We start from the raw sequence: 20965 nt of genomic DNA, 5'->3' as shown, positions 1-20965 counted from the left end.
CTTCAATATTGGCAGCATCTGGTGTCCTACTGCCAGTGCAAGCATTTCCAGCAACATTCAGAAAAGCTAAGGAAACAAGAATATTAGAAGACAAAAAAAGAAGAAGAAGAAGCTGTTTCAACCTCAATAAAGATGTCACCTCTACTTTTTTTTTCACACTTTTTTCCAAGGGGAGGAGAAAGGCAGCAGAGTTGGTATCCCTGCCAGTGGCAGGGGGTTTAGAACTTAGATGGTTCTTTAGGGTCCTTTCAAACCCAAAATTCTGTGAAGACCTGCAAGGTTTTTTGCTCTTATTTGTCCTTCTTCTTTTACCTACTAGCTTACAGACATCTTACTCAGCTAAGGCTGCAATGATTTAGAATTTTGACAGGAGAAAAAGTGAGGGTGGCCAAACATACAGGCTGCCCAGAGAGGTTGTGGAATATCCATGGTCCTGGACAACCTGGTCTAACCAATCCTGTTTGATCAATGAGGATGGACTAGAACATCTCAGAAGGTTCCCTCCAGCTGCAATTATTCTGTCAAAGTTTAACTCTAGAACAACTTTATGAATTTTTTTTGTTTTTTGTTTTTTTTCCTACAGAGAGTCCTGGTTTCCCTTGTTCTTTTGCAGAGCTCATTTTTAACCTGGGATATTTAGAATGAATAGTCAGGAGTGGCCTCAGATCTTGATGATTTATTGCAAGCAGATATTTGGAAAGCTGTTATTTTATTCCAGTTATGTGTTAAGGACAGCACACCATCTAGCTGAAATTTAAGCTGGCTACTAAAACATTTCAGAAAATGAAAGCATCTTCTTTAAAGATAATGAACACTTAAGATATGGATCCTCTCTTTTCAGTCATGATTTGTGACATGGCATAAACCCCAAACTAGCAGTTTTGGCACATTATGCTTTGATTGTTCTGTGTGTACAATTCCTAGTAAAGGAATGAACGTATGCATAAATGCATGCTCAAATAACTTTGGCACAGAGAGGAAGGTGAAAACTGATCACTTGTTAGAGTCATCTTCAAATGGATATAAATCTAGATGTAAGATAGGGATAAAGTGTCATAACCTTTCCTCTTTGTACAGTTTGAAATACTGCAGATAAAATAGTTTCATAGTTTGTTTGCTTGCATCAGGGAAACCCCAGGAAATCATTCTCCAGTGAGTGAAGCAGAGAAAAGACCAGGATGAGAGAAGGAAAACACCTCAGAATTACTTATAAGGACAGCCATTTATACTCTGCCATACAGACAATTGTTTTTCAGAGCAATGATAGTAAGCAAATAATATTTTTCCAGTCCTTTACATGATGTAACCCAAATCAATGAAAATCTCTGAATGGAAAGTATTCTCTATGTAATTTGATACTAAATGCTTGTTTTTTTCTGGTGCCATCTGCTTAAGAGCTTAAAAGAAAACTTTTAAATGTGGTCATTTTTGAAAGCTGTACAGATTATAAAATCAATCTCAAATAACAACTGACTCTCTTTAAAAAATAATTTTGTATGTGTAAAAAACCAAAGCAATAAAATAATTTTTTAATTTTATATTCATGAAGCATTTTCCACTTACATTTTCCAGAAAAATCACAATTACTTACTGAAATAGGTAAACATTCAATCCTGGGATGACAGACACTGAATTCAATGGTAACAGAAGACTCAAAGTCTTTTGTTATGAAAGAGGAATATAGAAGACCCACTAAGAGTGTAGAAGTATCTTTAATAAAAGTATGCTGCTTAAAAGAGCTGGCATGTCTATGTTTCACAGTATAAACACAGGAATTTGGGGTGTGAGGGCCTCCTAAACCCCAGTTCCATCCATAAGATATGCTCAAAGACTGACAAGTAAAGGATCATTGCTGTTAAAATTTCTAACAGCAACGTTTGCAATGTAGCAGTTTTGCTTTGAAGCATTTTAGACATCCATTTTTGCCTAGAGAAGTCATTGGATTTTTCTTTAAATCATTAACTGAGGGCAACAAGACAATAAATCCTTTCATTTACAAGAGGGCTTTTTGATTTATCCATTCTCTCTTCTTGTCACTGACAGGTAAGTCATAAACAATAAAGAGCACCCACCTCATTCTCCAAAATAGCTTTGAAATTTGAAGATTTGCTAAACATAGAATGATTGTCTATTTAAATCTTCAGTAATTTTACCATACCAGCCAAGCACCATAAATCACTAGTGACATTGGCTAACAAGGGTTTAAGAGTTGGAACATGCAGTGTAATAAATTTCCAGACAGTTAAAAATCACTATAATTTTATTCTAATGCATTATAGATTGCCTGTAATGTCATCCTGGCCGGGGTGACCCATTTCTAATTTTGAACAGCTGTTCAGCTCGGGAGTTAGTTAATGATTAAATATAAATTGCCTGATTTATTAGTCTGAATGGCTGAGCTTCCAGGTCAATGCTATATAGACAAAATCATCAGTCTTGATGCTTTTCAGAAGTTAACTGTCTCCTGTTCTAGTCAAAAAGAATTTATTCTCAGAGGAAAAGACTTGACATTCTCAATTAATCCTTTCCAATATTTTCCCCCTTAACTTACACAATAAGATCACTAATAAAACCTCAAATTTTGGAGATAAACTTCCTGTAATTATGTGTAAATCTTCAAGAGCTGGAGACTAACTATGGGCTAAGGCTACTGACTTGCATAGAGATTCCAAAAGCTTTGGAGGGCTGCAAGGCCAGGCTAGTAGGGACCATCTCAGGTGTCTTGGAGCAAACAAAAGTTTTCATATGCAGATAGTAACATCAACTTCACTGCTTTTCTATCAGAGGAAAGATTATTTACATATTTTACATTTCTAGCATAGTAATTTCAGAATTAGATAAAAAATATATATATCCTGTTTTAATTGCATTGGGGTTTTTTAATTAGTTTTATGCTCATACGATATTTTTTTCCAAAGTGATTTAATATTGATTGCTAGCCTCTGCTGAGATATTTGCAGAAACAAAAGTATCCACACTCTGACCTTAGACAGAAAGGTCGCAGGGATTTTAAGAAATCCAACTTAAAATATTTATTCAGACTGCCTTGGGAGCTCATGTCATAATGTAAATATTCCTTGTACCTTCTATTTCCTGTCATATACACTTACTTGTCAAAAAAGGAGCTGCTAAAATTCCAGATGATAAATTGAGACAGAAAATTTCTGTAAAGACCTAGGAGAGGCTGCTCAGCAATGCTGTGGCTGACTCCAATGGTTCTGTTAAGTAGGCATGCGGTAGCTTTAATGATGTTTGTCTGCAAATAAAGCTAATAATCACACTGAAATATATATAATTTTAACATAAATACATTTCATTCTTATTTAAAAATTATTAGTTTCTGTAAAAAACCAAAAGCAAATAGCAAATATCTGACGGGTGCCTTCCACTTATTTGCAATCTAAAGTGCAACAAGGGCAGATGCAGGGCGGCTCCATCCTGACCTAGAGAATTATTCAGTCTTTCTGCTCATTAACCAGAGGCTGCCCAGGCTGTCACAATGTGTTCACAGTTATGTATAAATGTGGTGACTTCGTTATTGAGATTTCTCTCTAGCAATCTTGCCAATATCAGTTTCTCAGCAATACTTGATTTTTAGGAAATACAATTGTGGTGCAGCACGTTTTACTTCACACCATTTTATTGAGAGTTTATTTGTGGTTTGGGGTTGTTAGGTTGGGTCTTGTTTTTTAGATTGAAGGATTTCTAATAATTGTCATTTTGTCATCTTTATCTTCCCCTCTGCTCCCTCCACCTATTTTCCCCACACAATCTTCAAGTGTTCAGGCCAAGCCTCCTGTTCAACAAAAAAATTTCAACAATTAAAAAACTCAGACTAAGATGAACATTCATGCAAAATCTTTTTAGTTGGGTCACTTAGCCAACCTGTTGGCTAGCCCAGTAATTTTGTTTATTCTGTTTACATCATCTTGACATAGGACTGTTTCTCCAACTGCTTTCTCCAGTGAAGATGTGAGCTTATGCAGGAAAGAGATGGGTAAATAGCATAGCTAAGATTTGTTGTTTGGGGGTTTTGTTTGTTTTTTAAAAGTATCATTATTTTTATATCAAATAATATATTTTAATGACAATACTTGTAGGCAGTAGTTTTAACTTTGAGTGACAAAAACTTCAGAGGAAATGTTTTGCTAAATTCTGTGTTTTATCCTGCAGCTCCTTGAACACTGTAAGTACATTAACAAACAAGAATTTAAATAAAAAAATGCAAGACAGAATTATTATTTTCATTTTGCATATGAGCAAATATGCAGAGCCTGGAGACACAAAAACACTCAGTAATTTGCTCATGGGCAGATTTTCTGCATTCTGATCTGCACCTTCAACCACACTTCTCTGCACTCTGCTCAGAAGGCAGCAACATCCCTGGCTTTGCTTTCAGGGTCTCACACTGCATGCTGGCCTCAAAACAAGTTGCCTCAAACCAATTTCTTTCTCTAGAGTAACATACAGAGCTAAGTGACTTCTACTCGAGGGCAAAATTTTCCCACGTGGGGTTTAATGAAAGAACAGCAGCAAGTTGTGCATACCTCTACAAAAGCTGTTTTTTTTCCATTTTCTTGCAGGATCAGAGATTTGGATCTCTTCTGTCAGGTTTGATGCTTGAATTGGTGGTGTGCAACCAGGAAATTTATTATAAATTTAAAATAAGAAAATTATTGTCAAAGGGGGAAAATGCATCTTATAGATTGATAAAGAAGGTTGATTTTATTTCTTCAGGGGTAATGAGGCAGCCAGTATACCTCTTATGGTGATGAAATTTAAATTGAGAGACTAATGAGGGCTTATACTCAATAAGTACTCAATAAGGACATCTAACAGAGATGGGCTATAAGTAAAATTTCACCAATCTAGTATTCAAGGCATAAGAAGAACAAACACAGTAACAGTTCTCTGACCTTTTTCGGGAGAGACTGATTTCTAGACACCTCAAGTTTGCCTGCATGATAACATAGAACTGACTATAGCCCAAGTACACTCATCCATCAAAGGCTCAGGCAGTAAAGTTGAGAGAGTGAGACAAACAGTAAGCAGTGCCTCAGTATCTGTGGGATTTGCTTTTTTTGATACATAATAGTCTCCTTTATCACAGCAGTTCTTATCCTATGACTTCTGAATAGGAAAGTTGTCACTACAAAAACACACCATTCCCTTTTGTCATCTTTTCATAGCATGCAACATAAATAAAGCCTTGCAACAGCAGAATTACATATTGCATTTTATACCCCAGCACCCTAAATTCCATGGGATAAGCCATGTATTTTAAATACACTTGTTTTCAAGGAGCTGATGCCAGGAAACTCTGTTCCACAAATCACAGCAGAGAGCCATTACTCTCCATAGCAAACCTGCTGGACTGTGCCCTTGTATAACACTTGTCAGGCACAGAGTATATTTTTTAAGTGCTCTCATATAACAATGATTGTTGATAATGATAAATAATACAAATTGCATCACTTCTGCAAAAAGGATCAGTTTGCCCCAACTTTTTAACCTCACCACTACTAAACTTCTCTTTTTTTTTTCTTGCATAGTATAGGAATACTTATTGAGAAATACATACGGATGTAAAAATGGTAATTTTCACAAATATTTTTAGCAGATAACTAGCTTCCTGAAGGATGGAAATCTGATTTATTTCCACTCAAAATACTTCTAAAATAATTTTGCTTGTGAAGAAGCAATGCTTTTACATATTTCCTAACTACCTTTTCATTCAATTTACTGTAATCAATTTATATAGCAAATTTGGACTCGATGGGATATTAAAAATTTAACATACAAGAAAGGATTCATAACCATCATCCTCCAGAGAATGTTTTTTAATCATCTTCAGAACATTTAAAATGTTTGAATTACATCCTGTATTTCTATTAGTACCAGCCTGATTGTATTTACCATCAAAAAAGATTACTGTAACAATATTTATTACAACGCTGCCCACAGACCATAAAATAATTTTGGTCAGCAATTACCTTTAATATCATTGAGTCCAACTGTTAAGCCAGCACTACCAAGCCCACCACTAAACCATGTCCCTAAATACCACACCCCCACATCTTTGAAATACCTCCAGGGATGGTGACTCCACCTGGCAACCCTTTTGGTGAAGAAATTTTTCCTAATATGCAATCTAATCATTTTCTGACACAACCTGAGGCCATTTTCTCTTGTCCTTGTTGCTTGGGAGGAGAGAGCCTGTCCAGTTTACCCTGCAGAGCCTCCCTACCCTCCTGCAGATCAATACTCCTGCCCCGCTTGGCGCTGTCTGCGGACTGCAGGGGCAGTCTATACCCTCATCATTTCTCATTTAAAGATGTACTCTGGAGCCCATGGAAAGTGAAAGGAGGTCAGTCCAACTGTGCTGCCTCGACTGAAGGTGTGTTATTGATTACTAACAGCTGCACTGATTATCATTGCTGAGAATTGCTGGCCACAAAACCTTCCATATGAAAAATATGGAACAACTCTCCTTCCCCCTCTCTCCTTGCCAACAGAAAGAAGCTGAATTATGAGTCAGGGAGCACAGAATACCTGTGAATGCTGAAGTAGAGATCACTAGCATCTGATGCTCTGCCTCCAAGTTTGTTCTTTGGAAAATTGATAGAGGGAGATGGAAAAGAGGCAAATAAATGACTGAGAGGGAAAAGGGCAAGAAATGAACTGAAGAATAGGGAGCAATCCCCTATCCTGACTGGATACAGTCAGCTGATAGCCCAGAGAGACAGGTACAGAAAAATGTCCATATATAGAGAATGACCTTCTTTTATCATGAGAAGAATTGTTGTTTTTATGGACACAGCTCTGAGCTGCTTACTCACACAGCTCAGATAAGCACTAAGAGCTTTCTACAGGCTGATGGGCTACACGGGCTTATCAGCCCCTAAGGTAAGTAAAATCTAAGTACCTGTTGCTAAGAAGTGTCTGCATGGCCCGTGTTTCTTTTCCCAGAAAAAAACCACAAGTTTGCCTTCCCTTTATATTAATTTCGCAGACTTTCTTACACAGTGGATCTTACCTTTAAAAAGCCTGACATGGAACAGTTGGAACAGGTTGCATAGGCCTACATTATAAAATACTGAATAAAGAACTAAATCAAGCAGATCAAGAAGTACCATGGTTAGAAAAATGCAACTGCTGAAACTTTGCTAGATGCAAAACTCTCTAGAAAAGACAAAGAAAACTGCAGAATATGTCTACAGCATTTTATTCGAACTCTAAAGACGGATGACAGTGAAATGTCAATGTTTCATGCTGAATTTGCACCTTTTCATCAGCTGATTTTGGTTAATGGCACTGCTGTACATGACAGTCATCCCCATGAGCAGCATGTTGCACACTATATCCTTTAGCATATGGATTAATGCAAGTTTCCAGCTGAGGAAGCTGAGCTGATTTTAAATGTAACATTCAACAGTGCAGTTCAGGATCATTTAACAGGGATGAAAATCTGCAGAGAAATTTATTCACTGTTGACCATGTTGTACATGTTTAGGTGGACAAAAAGGATGAGCCCAGAGAGCAAAGACAGGAAGGCATCCTGTACTCACCAGTCTGCACACTTCATTCCATCTACTGAACTTTTCTAAGGAACTCAGCTTCTCACCATCCTCTAACATTTCACAGGTAGGAAACCAGGCACTAACCACCAGAGCAACTGCATCTCTCAGCCATATAGCTTCCTGTAGGTAAAACTTTTGGAATTAACATTTTATAAAGTGGGTGTCTCATTCACAACTTGTCATAGTTCTGGAAAAAAATTCCTTCTAAGCTTCATAGATGATTTGAAGTTCTGGTGCCTGCTAACTTGCAATTTATTTTAATTTTTTTCCTTCTAGTTTCCAGTCCTGAGGAAGCTGTCAATGTCTCTTACATGAGTCTTATGCACTACTTATAGACATTTTGATAATTTCCAGTCAGCCATACAGCTATTAGATAAAATTAGACATGTAATTAAGACTAGGTTACTTCAATCACTTTCAAATATTTTCTTTAAATAACATTTTAACATTTTCTCTCCATTAACAAGACATTATATGGTTTGAGTACAATAGATAGAGAAATCATTGTTACTGCATGTGTATGGAAGCTGTTTGGATATAGCATATATAAGCAGTTTGTGGAATTCAGTGACTTCAATCACCTCACAAATGGAAAAAGGATGACACATTAGATAAGAATCCTATTCCTATCTGGAATTTGCAAAACATTAGAATGAACAATATTTTTCACTGGTCTGTGCAAAGGATTGCACTGTAACTGAAGCTTTTGAAGTGAAGTGGTCAGAGGCTATAGTAGAGCACCTAAAAACAGTGACTGTACATTCTTCTGAAAGATTAATTTTATTTTTTCTAACAATCCTCAGTAAGGAAATGGTAGATAAAGACATGAATTATGTAAGGGTATACAATTTTTAAAGGTTTTTCATATAACAAAATTGAATCCCTTCTTGGCATTTTCAAGTTTGTGGACTAAGTCACAACTCAGTTACAAGAAACAAGTCAAACCAAATTTTCCTGAGTGATATATGATGGAGTTTACTAACACTCACTTAAATGTTACAAATACATCTTAGCATACATAGTATACACACTGCATAGACAGGTATTTTCTTTTTATTCTTCAGATGAAATTCATCTTGTAAAATATTACTGGATGAACTAAATTTCTGCTTACTTTTGGAATTATAAAATGGTATAGTTTAGAAGGATCTTTGGGGGTAATCCACTCCTACTCTCAACTCAATATAGGACTGACTTCAAAGTTGTCTTTGAATTCTTCATGATCAGCCCCAATGTCTTTCTTCCCTAAGATACTAATAAACAAAGAGCAATCAAGAAGTATTCATAGAAAGTTCAAATATGTATTATTTTGCATTTGTCAACAGTGAATTTGACCAACTGTAGAGTTATCCATTCAACAACCCCATGAGCTCTGGAACTTATTATTGTTATGAGTAATACCTGCTAGAGAATTAAAAATTAAAGCTGCTGTTCCTTAGAACAGCTCATCAGGTGGATCAGCTAGGGTATGAATCAGTTATAAAAATAATAGTTTTAATGAGATCCACCATGTAAAGAGAATCCTGGCTGAATATGCAATATGGATGTTAAAAAGTGGTTAGTAAAAACATGCATAGTAAATGACAGCATGACAAGTCTTGGCCTAACACAGGAAACAAATGCAAAGACAAATGCAAAGGAATTGCAACTTTGCCTGTAGTGCAGAATTCCTCCTGTTAGGAAATAAACATAGCTGAGAGAAAGACTGCTGCTAACAACCCTCAGAAAAAATGCATGAGGAGAGGAAAAGGGAAGTAAATAAATGTAAAAAAAAATGATGATTTGGATTTGGAGGCTGATTGAATGCAAGGTCACCTAAACCAGGAAAAGGTTATTTGAGATACTGTCAGGCAAGGAAGAGAGATGTATTGGTGCTTTTTTCAGAGGAGCAGATTAAAACAATAAAAGATTCCATGAGTTTCAGGGGTGACTGCTGTATATTAAAAATAAGAAAAAATAAAAAAAAAATCCCAAAAAAACCTCAAAAACCCCAGCTTCCTAAAACAACACTAAAAGGCTATTTTTGTCCAAAAGTGCTTGTACTTAATAGACATACCTCAGTAGAGATGTGTGAAATAAAAAAAACCATGATACTTCCATAAAGATGTCTTTTAGCGCAGATACAAGCTTCATTAGGGCAGATTTTGATATAAATGGCAACTCCAAGGTCATAAGGCTAAGGCTGTTACACATGGAAGAAAAATACCTGCTGTAGCAGCTGCCAGGATTTTTGGGGTGGAGGTCAGGGGGGTCAGAAGAGAAAGTGAGATGGTAAAAGCTATCTTTGTTTATCCATTAAAACTGCACGTCCTTCAGAACAAGACAAAAATTGGATATTAAAATAGCAAGAAGAAAATCAGGAAATTCCTGAAATAAAGAATTAAGTTCTAAAATACCATAACTTACAGGCTTCCAAGACTTTCCATAAAAGTGGATGTTTGTCATTCCTTTAAAATGCTAATTCAAGAGAAAACTGTGAGAATAAATGCCACATTACAGATTTGTTCAGCCTTGATATCTTAAACTGTGAGGTTACAGATCTAAATGTTACCAACAAAAAAGTCCTAAGCCAAGTCAAAGTCTTTTAAACCTAATTAATGTCATAATTTTCAAAGCAATTGAAGATTTCTTTGCTAAATAAGGTTGATAAGCTTGCAGCAGAAATTCCTTCCACTCACCATCTCCCAAGATACCATAAGACATCTTTGTATCAAGAGTGCTTTGTGCTGCAGTTGCTCCATTAAATGCATACTTAAACAACAAATAATCCCTCTCAGAAGTTCAATAGGTACTTGATGACAAGTGCTGTCTTCAATTACATCATTAACTCACAAGACACTTATCAGTAAAAGACTAACCAGAGTTTCCTCTTGTATGTGTATGTGTGCACACATGTGTACCTGTGTTTGTGGGTCTTTCAAAAAAATCAGAGGACATTTGATGCTGTTTTTATTGTATGTTTACTGACAAAAGTTAACACAAACGAGCATGAGCTTCTAAAGCCCTTTCTGGAGGTTATTGCTGTACTGCAGAAGGTCATTACAGGTATAAAAACTTGGCATATATTCCTTGTAAAACTCACAGTCAGTTACTTCTATCGAGCACCATTTCTGTTGTTAGTCTATGGGTTATAATGTGCCTTGATGGCTTCGAGGAAATTCAGTCATTTTGGGTTAACAGCTTCATGTGCTGCCACCCAAACTGCAGAATGTCCTTCAGTACATTTGTGGGGAAAATAGTGATAATCCCTATATGAGACCGTGCCTTTAATATTTTACCTAGATAGTAATGAAATTAATACAAATAAAACATGTTAAAATAAATAAGTAAATCAAAGAAATTAAATGGGCTCAAGGAGTTAGACAATGAAGCTTATTAACTTGGCAGTACTTACAAGAAACTTTTTCCTGCTGACTTCTAGTTTTCCTGTAGCTGCTGCTAATTCAGTGTTAGCCTGAGCCAGCACACAATATTTTGGTTCTCTCTCACAATACACCTTGAAAAAGACATACTGCATTGGTACATTACAGAGGAAATTTGTCTCACTTTATTACAAAAATTACAAATTACTCCTGATGAAAGACTTATGATTATCCTAGTTGTCCTTCATTACATATCTTTGCTTTAGACCCATCTTTCTACACAACAATGAGTCAGGCAAAGATTTTTCTCATTACTGACTACAGCAGATTTTATGATAGACTATAGAAGGATATCTTAAGCAGAACTGAATGCAATCGTAGTGGGTCCACTTTCCAACTAGAATTAATTTATATGTATTGCTATCATGATTTTAGAATACAGCTGGAAATCAGACAGGCACTACACTTGAGTAGATTTCATCTACAATTGATAAGTTTTTTACTATTCTGTAACTAAATGATCATGCTATAATGCTAGGATGAATGGAGCAATCCTGCTGCCAGGTGCTCCAGGGAATCACAAGTGATAAGCCCTGTCTTACACTCCAGACAGCCAGACCCACGATGGATGTTTCAAGTGAAACATGTACATCTGCAGAATATTTCCCAACTCTTGCATTGTAATGACAATTGAAAAACCCTGGACAGCTACATCTTTTTTACCTCTTCCTACTAAGAATAAATACATGCCAAATATTGAACACTTACCACTTTATCTCTGGTGGTTGTTACATGCCCCCTAGAATACTGAGCTGAGCCTACTAAAATAATTAAAAATTCATTAACTGAAATTCCCCCATCAGGGCCAGTCCAAGAACTGATATATACATACTTCACTGAATTTTACTATATTGATGGCCCAGGCACAGAGACCAGCTGCTGCAAAGGGTTTTGTAGGAACATAATTTGGGTTGAAGTCTGGATCCTTCAAGTAATGTTTCTTGGCGACCTTCAGACAGTTCTGAGAAATATGCTCCTTATCACAGTCAATTATATCTCACAAAGAGTCATCAGCATGTGAGAAGTTCCTGTGTATATGATGTTGAATTTTTTGAGAAGAAAAAGCTAAATCCTACTTTCATCTCAAAGGTAAAACTGGATTCCTGGTAAAACTAGCTAATTGGTTTAGAAATGTTTTTCAGTAAAAAGCAAAAATATTTTCCCCAAAACACAGAAGTATTCACTGTCACAAGCACTATTTGTGATTTATGTCTTGCTTGAGATATTAGGGGAAGATAGGATAAATACAGTGAAATGCTCTCCCTTTCATTTTCTCCTGGTTCTGCATTCAATAAATCCCAGTGGTGCTCAGGCTGGCTTGAGTTTGTCACCAAAGGTACACAGAAAAGAGAGATGCAGGGTCATATCTTCTCCCCCTAAATTCAAGCTGCAAGAAAACGAAGTTACGATTTTCTTTCTTTTTGACTCCCTTTTTAACTATTCTTTTCTTTTTTCATCTCAGATATTAACTGATGTCCCTTTGATAATCACCTTTGTGGCTTTCCCAGGTTCCATCCTTGGGCCCTTTCCCTTTATGTGGCAGGATGTTGGTTTTGGCTGGGGTAAAGTTCATTTTCTTCATGATGCCTGGTATGGGGCTGTGTTTTGGATTTGTGCTGAGCACAGGGTTGGTAACACAGAGATGTTTTTGTTATTCCTAGCAGGGCTTACAGGCTTACACAGAGCCAAGGTCTCTTCTGGTTTTTGCACTGCTGTGCTGGTGAGGCTGGGGGTGCATGAGAGGCTGTGAGGAGACACAGCCAGAAGAGTTTCATGGCAGTGACACAGACAGTGGGATCAAGCTCACCCTCAGCAAATCGGCAGATGTTACCAAAGTGAGCAGTGTGACTGACATGCTTGGGGGGTGGGGTGTTGTCTCATAATGCAGGACAGGAGAGCAGGGAAGGTGTTTGTACGAAAAAGCTGGGGGATGTTAGGGCACTCTGTCACTGCTGAGGAGTTGCTGAACACAGGGAGGAACTCTGCAGCCTATGCCATTGCTGGAGGTAAGATGCCAGCCTTTCATGATCTGGGTTCAAATGCAAATGCTGGAGCTAAACAAGACCTTTTGCTAAGATTTTGAGGCCCATGAATTTTTTTCCCCTCACTCCCCATTCTTCCCCTTCAAAGGGCTTTCTTTCAGATAATTAGAAGAAATACCAAGAAGGCAGTGACTGGTAGTGTTGTACTGGAGCTTTCCCTAAATAGTAAAATATTCACTCCAGTTTTGATGTATAGGAAAACATATAAAATTTGTCAAACCAGCCTCTGTCGTTTGCCAAATTTGTCTTCTTTTTATTCCTCAAGTCTGAAACCACAGGTCAAAACAAGGGAGGGAACAGGAGAAATGGAAATATACTGTACGAAAACACTGTACTTACTTAATTTCAGGTTTGGAAATTAAACAATCATCAGTTCAAACAGCTTTGTCGAGTCACTTATTTTGGCTTAACAGTGGCTTAGATCAGTGACTTTACATCAGCATCAATCTTACATGCAATCTGACTGCCTCCATAACTTTCTGCAACAATTTAATTATCTGTTTAAAAGCAGATTATGATTTCATTGGAGCAAATTTATCTGGGAGAGTAAACCTGGGGGGCATTCTGTATCATCAGCAATTGTGTACTTGGCAGATTACCATACATTCTTTTAAAGATACATTGCTTGAGGCTGAAGTCAGTTATACTTGGTTCATCCTTATCCTTGTACCTCATGCTCATCTCACAGGCTCATTTCCTGTCAGGTCTTGCTTAAGCCTAGTTTAATTACAGAGAAAGAAGATATTACACTGATCAAGATGTTAATACTTAGATCAAGCACTCTGCATTGGCAGTAAAAAGCCTCTGTAAGAATTTAATATCCTTACAAAACCTGTTTCTGCAATTGTCGGGGATATTTTCCATGTACACATTTATTAGATAGGACACACACAGCTGCTGTCTGTGGAAATAACAAATATTAAAAATCAATATGCATTACATTACAAATAACAAGTTACTAATCAAGTTAAATATGTCCTTCATCTCCTGTGATGTAGCTTTTTGATTTGTTCCTAATCCTCAGCTAGTGTCACTGTCACACATATCACACCACGATCTGCACGTTTTCTGTCTTTGAAGGGGTAGGTCCTGTTTTAAAAGGCAGTGGCATCTGCACCTTCACATGTAAGCAGCTGTGTCTGACAACATTCAGAGCACAATAAAGGCCAGCAAAATAACAGCACTGTTACTGTCCACTATTTTAAAACCCTACCAGTGTCATGCTCATGGTAGAACCCTTTTTTATTACTGTACAGTTGTGTAGCCCTACCACAGTCATGCAGAATCCTGACTGACCTAATAAATCTGATCTCAAGTGATTTCCATTTTTCACCTATTCTTTCTTAAGTGATACTTCACTCCAAGCCAATACCTCCAAGGTATTTACTTGCTTAAGGTTGTAGAACTCAAAAAGCTCTTGTAAACTCCAATTTGAAATCTATAGAACAGGAAAACAAAAATAATTGTTTAAAGGGTGACATATTTTGATCAATTAGGAAGAGTCTTCACAAATTACTTAGCTAAGATGTATTCTCATTTGCTGAGCTTTTTTTGGTAACAAAAAAATGAGAGAAGATTAGTGTTTAGAAACTATCATTAGCCTTATGAAACAGTTTTAGATTAATGTAGCACAAAATGACACTTTCATTTCCAATGAAAACATTTCAGAAGTGCAATAAAGCAATGAACAGTGGAGTACAGTAATCATTAGTGTCAGGCACTGAACTTCATCCTTGAAACAAAGTGGCCCAAAGATGTGATTATCTCACAATAATCACTCTATGTGTTTCACCTAGCTGCTTAATGAAGTAATTAAAATTGTGTTAAGGGTGTATTTTGAACATCCAAATTTATCAGAAGCATATGGAACCAATACAGGAAAAGCATCACTGAAAAGTGTTTGGTAGATTGTTGAACTGTTGGATCCCATTTGTACAAGTTTAATTAATTGCACTATTTGGACTTGAAACTTCATGGCCATTTTTAAGTCCTATGTGAGATAAGAATCAGCAAAAGGCTGAAGTCTGTAGTTAGCATAATCCAGAGAAATATAAAGGTCCTGATCATATCTTCATCTATCTCAGTATCAAAAATCATTTTTCCCTTAATAAAATTAGTATTAGACACAAAATTTTTGGAAAGCTATTAAATAGCATCTAGCTGTAAGTATTTAAGTGACAATACAGAAGAAAATGAGAGACCATTTTTGAATGTTTAGACAGGACAGTCTTCCCTGCTGGTCAGTATCTGGAAACTATAAAATCCTTGGAAACTTGAAGTCTCCATATCTCAAAATGAGGCATTTACAACTATTACAAGTCAATTAAGATCCTTTCTCAGCACTATTGGCCGATTACACAGCGTACATGAGATTTTGTAGCAAAATGCCAGATTTGAATGGGCCTTCCAGACTTTAAAGGCAGAGGAACTTCACTTTACAGCACTCCACATTGCTGGTACTTTATTTCAAAAGCCATGCTTGCAACTGTAGATAGAAATTTTAGACTCCTGATGAAATTATACATTTCTTTTCATTCTGTGTGAGCAGTAAAGAATGTGAGCTTCTGCATTTCAGACACAGATGTTGATAACTAATGCTAACAGACTAAACTGAGAGCAAAAAGAAGGAGAGTCAAGGAGAGTCAATGCTGAAGACATATATTATCAGGAATGCTATTATAATCTTAAGATTCAAGGTTTGTACCTTGTAAAATGGTGGAATGAACTTTTGTATCAATTGAGTTGTTCAATTTACCTAGAGTCTCAAAGCCTTTAGAAATCTGAAGTGCTAAGAGATGACTCTTTGACCTTTCCTGTATTACAAATAGGTCTGATTCTCAAGATCCACATCCATTAAATGCTTGAATGAGCTCAGTATTTATTGTTCTTTCATCTCATTAAAACAGCTAAAAGGTTAGGAAAAGGCATAATGTAAAGAAAGGTCAAGTGGTAATCATGGTGTGAAATGCTGTTACACGTGTAAGTATAATAATTCTTTAGATTTTATCCTCCCTGGAGAGGAAGTTGTTCAAAACTGTTCACCTAAGAAGGTTTATTTTGTGCTAAATATAGCTCAACATCAGTAAACAGGAGAATTAGACTGACCTTTAGCTCGTCTGCATCTGCAATGGCCTTTTCTTGGCTCAGTTTCTCAGTCTGAAACCCTATCATGGCAATCAAAGCTTCAGTATCTCGATTTTTCAGTTGCAGTGCTTCCTCCTGAGTAGCAAGTTTGGATTTTAGATCTACCTACAGGGCAAAAGTTAATGCATTATTCAGGTCATTAGGCATGGTTCTGAAACCCAAAAGCTGAACTGAAACCAAAATTCATGTTTTGTGGGTCTCTAACAAGAAGCATTGACTTTTCATTTTTTAGCCTTTTTTCTGTTTGTACCTGACAGAATTTTGTTGACATAAATAATTTACTAATGACAGCCTAAGTGCACCCACCACAGACCCCACAGCTCACCTGAGATGCTCAGATGTCTGTCCTGCTGCTGAGGTTGGGGCTGCAATCAGGTGTCTCAGTGGGGAAAAAGAGGGGCAGCTGCTGCACGCAGCAAAGGCACCAACCTAAAGGCAGAAGGATGTTATGGAAAATGCTTGGTATTCACTCTGAGCAGATAATTCCAGCAGAGCTTTGCTGGAATTATCAGAGACTGATGAACAAAAACTACCTGCTAGATTGCTGAAATAGCAATTCATTGCCTACCAGTTGAGACACTCATATAAAAATATCCAGCAACAATATATTTTCACATGTAAAGGAATTGTTTCAAATAACTCTGAGTTTGGCAGGGTTTGGGGTTTTTTTGTTGTTCTGCTAACCTACCAATCATTTTGTCTGGGAGCTAATCAAGATATATTTTAACCAGAGGGGCCTTGTTAATCTGATCTGGATAGGGCTGATAAGACAAAGTGGAAGACAAATATTCGAGGGCTTAAATTTTAATCACACGGAAGGTCTTGAGAGCTCTCTTGATTTGGTGGGCTCCTGAAATCTTACAAAATCTACTGAATTCACCTTTTCAAAATTTGACCATTTGATCTGACAAAGCTGTAATACTGAGTTTTAACAGATGACTGTAGAGATCCTAAAGCTCTCCACTCACTTTATTTTTCAACTTGTTTGAGCTAACTTTATGTCTTTTTCTTTAAGAAAATATTAAACAGTGCTTCCTTTGATATTCTTCTGTAAAGCTCCAGAGTACAGGGTGAAAATGGCTCAATGTTGAAGTGTCTGGCTAGACAGTGCCTGGAGCTGGAGGTCTGTCAGCCAGCAAAGCAGGCAGCACATGAAATTGTCCAATTACCATTTGGTCTTCATCAAATTAAAAATCAGAGAAAAAGAGCATTTTAATAATTTACTAGCAGGAATAGGAAAAAAACAGACTTTAAAACCTTGGCCACTCTTGTCTGTTGACCATTTTTTTTGAAGGTCTTCAGCTGACAAAGTGGGAATAAACCAGCCAGCTCCCATTATTAACCTCATGCAGCAGCATCAAGATGCAATGTTATGCAAAGGCTGCAGATGAGCATTTGATTTGCATAAAAGCACACAAAAATTTAGTTTTTAATAAAGAAATCACTGTATTATGGTATGTCTTCAGCATTTGCAAAGGGGATTAGGGAGCATGTGTGGGTGGGGTGGGGTAAAGGCTTCCAAGCAGTTTCCCCTCCTTTCTGTCTTTGTGGGCTGAGCAACCACCAAAGCACAGCAAGCAGAAGCTCAGACTGGGGGCTGTGGCACCAGCCTCACGAGCAGGTAACAACACCTCATGGAGAGGCTTCACCCATGTTCCTCCTGCTTTCATTACCCCTCAGCTGGTCACTGGCCATGCACAACATCCACACACATGGAGCTGCCTTTTCTCTGTCCCTGGGTTCAGCTTTTACTGTGGCACTTGTTTCCTTCCCACCATTTCACAGCAGCCCCACTGCACTCCTCCTCCCTCCAGACTTTGTCCTTGTTTAAATGGATTGTCTCCTCTTTCCAAAGGCAGCTAAATAACTCAAAGAGCTTCTATAAAAAAAAAAAAACCAAAAAAATCCCCAACAGAACCAAATCAAAATAAAAAAAACCCAACAAAACCAACTGAACAAAAAAAAAACCCAACCAAGCAAAAAAACCTCCCAACAAACCAAAAAAAAACCATCCCAGTTTCAAAAATCAGGTAGTTTCAATGAAACACAAAAATACCACTCTGCAACTCATCAGTGTAATGTAAAGGTGATGATGATTTGCAATAAAACAAAGATAATTTATAAAGAATGAAAAAAAAGGTTGTGGCTTCCATAGTTTACCTGGAAAGCTGCTGCCTGCCTCCTTTCTGAAGAGAGCTTCTGCATGTCGTTTACCAAGTTCTCCATGTGTCATGACAGCCTCTTGCTTTTTTTTGTCTAGGAGGATATTATAAAGCATTATTTGCTCCAGAAAATAATTTGGAGTGGTGTAATTGTACTGCCTCTTGTTGTGATTGTACTTGGCACTCAGGACACTCACACTGGTGTGGGCAGAAGCCATGAAATCAGCATAAACCATGGAGTCCTGCATGAGTGGCTGTACTTACCCAAAGAAATGGAACAAATGGAAACACAGGAACAAAGAAATCCTTCCGAAATTCATTGTATCTGTGTCATTTAAGCATATCCATATATGTTTCTAAGGATGACTCATTCACAAAACTCTTCAGTCTGCACTAAATATAATGTTGTCAGCATGAAAAAAACCATTAAAGAAAAATGAGCCTTCCCCAACTGTTTTGCACATAAATTAATTAATTTTGCACTGGTATTCATCAAGTCTTCATTACTACAGAAGCTCAGTGCTTCAACATACTTTATTATTTTTTAATAAACACTCCTAGAAACTAGGAACAGAGATTAAACTAGTTCACTATACTGCTACATGCAGAGTTTATATTCCATGGATTTTCTTATTCACTTCTGGAACTTCTGTTGAAGAGAAATCTTCTCTAGGTTGCAGAAATACAGTAGAGTGGTTATCCTAAGCACACTGGTCCTCACAGACTTCATACATCATCAAATTTCTGTTTGGAGTTAAGTGCTTTTTTGCCATTAATTTCAGTTTGAATAGAACTGGACACCACAATTTAGATTTCCAAAGTTGTACCATCCCTGCTTATCTGTGCTTCTAAAAAATAGACTAAAAAAATGTAATGAGGGCAAGATTTAGACCGCTGTGGAGTGCTCCCTAAAGCTGAGCCTCTAGGTGTCATAAAATGTCAGAAAATCAGCAACATTTCTGAGCTAAAATTACCTTCTCTCAGCTTCAAGGGGTATTAACCAGAAAAGCAGCTATGACTTCATGGAGTTCAGACCCACTCCAGGCTGTGACAGTGGGGGCTCTCCCCTGTGTGCAGCCAGGCATCAAACCACCAACCATAACTCCAGCTGCAAGCAAACCTCAGCACACTGCAGAGGGGACCCCAGAGCACTACTGTGGCCCTGTGCTGGGTCCCACACAGCACCACCTGCGGTTCCTCTCTCATCACAGAGACCACTGTGCAGCTGGAGACTGGAAATTTCTCCTCACATACTACATAAAAATCAAAACAGGCCAGGCACATTTAAAACGGCTAACAGATGGTCATTAAGTCATGTGTTTCTGAGAAAAATGCAGAGATAAAATGCCTGTCTTTATTCACCTCCGACAGCAAGAAGAGGGGTTCAGGATGGAAGTTCGAAGGTCCTCTTTCTAAATTTGGTGAAAACTAAACTAGCAAATACAAGATACCACTCCAGTCCTTTGAATTAGAGTATACTTTCCCAGCATAAAGAAGAACTAGGAAACCCCCAGAATTAATTTCTGTTTGTTTTAAAGGACTCTATCCACATATATTAATAGAATAAATTCATATACATATCTAAGCAACAGTAGTGTATGCAAAATTAAAAGAGAAATACTAAGAAAACCCATTTAACTCCATCACTGTAACTAACTTTCATTTTGTCCTCTATGACTTCTAGCACACTTAAACTTTATCATTTGTGGAGTCACATCTCCCTCATTTTAATGATTATTTATTGCATTCTGTACAAGACGAACCCAGTTCAATTAATCAAGGGAAGTCTAAAAATCAATTAATATGAATTAAATGAGCTACACCAACTCTTAGGAAAGTCACACATAATTTACCAAAGCATTGTCAATAATGCTTAGGGAACTTTGGGAAAATTGCTCATGAGTGGCTGTTGATGCAGTCAAATGTTTTAAGCCTACATCATTAATATTACAATCAGGTTGATGCAGAAAGGCTTTCCATTTTTCTCAGTAAGAAAACTCATTATTTTCTTGTGCCTTTTCAGAGCTAGTTTAGAAGAATACTTATTTCACCTACAATCAGAAAAACAGAAATTAAAGCAAGAACCAAATAAACAAAGATTTGCGTTGGGGGAAAGCAGAGGCAAATTGCTTTACAAATAGGAAAAACCAGAACATCATTAGTGGAAGCAAAGCAGCATAAATTCATCTTTTAAAAAACTGCTTGTAAAAGCAAGGCTAGTCAGCAGGAATAGACATTTTATGCAGATTCGAGCAGCATTTAGCTTCCAACCGAAATGCGTTTCAGCCCTTTTCTCCTTTTTTTCATTGTTTGTGACACACACGCACCCTGCAGTACAGCTCTTCCCGGTGACAGACAGCCTCCTCACACATGATCCTTATGAGAGGGCTCTCCTCAGCAGCCCTGAAAAGCCCTCTAACAACAGTTTCATTTGGGAATCAGTGAGGGACGGAGCGGGTTCCGCTGGAGCTGGAAGTGGCCCGAGACAACTTGTCTCAATGGGGCAAAATAACTATTGTTATGGAGCTTAACAAAATGGCACAGCATGGGAGACACGCCGAGCCAGAGAGCAGCTGGTTGTAATTCACACTGGTTTTCAGAAAACACTAATCGTT

General features: G+C 37.4%; 1 protein-coding gene across 1 annotated transcript in view; it reads right to left on the bottom strand.

Moving 5' to 3' along the window:
- DNAH11 (dynein axonemal heavy chain 11) overlaps window positions 1-20965 on the bottom strand; it is a 76339-nt gene that overhangs the window by 16426 nt on the left and 38948 nt on the right. Inside the window, 3 exon segments of the mRNA XM_033512550.1 lie at window positions 13872-13945; window positions 14417-14482; window positions 16150-16293. Coding sequence (XP_033368441.1) covers window positions 13872-13945; window positions 14417-14482; window positions 16150-16293 — 284 coding nt within the window.

This window comes from Parus major, chromosome 2 (genome assembly GCF_001522545.3).
Source record: "Parus major isolate Abel chromosome 2, Parus_major1.1, whole genome shotgun sequence".
NCBI classification, from domain to species: Eukaryota; Metazoa; Chordata; class Aves; order Passeriformes; family Paridae; genus Parus; species Parus major.
Note: the sequence above shows the minus strand (reverse complement) of the source record. Positions and strands in the feature narration are given on the sequence as shown.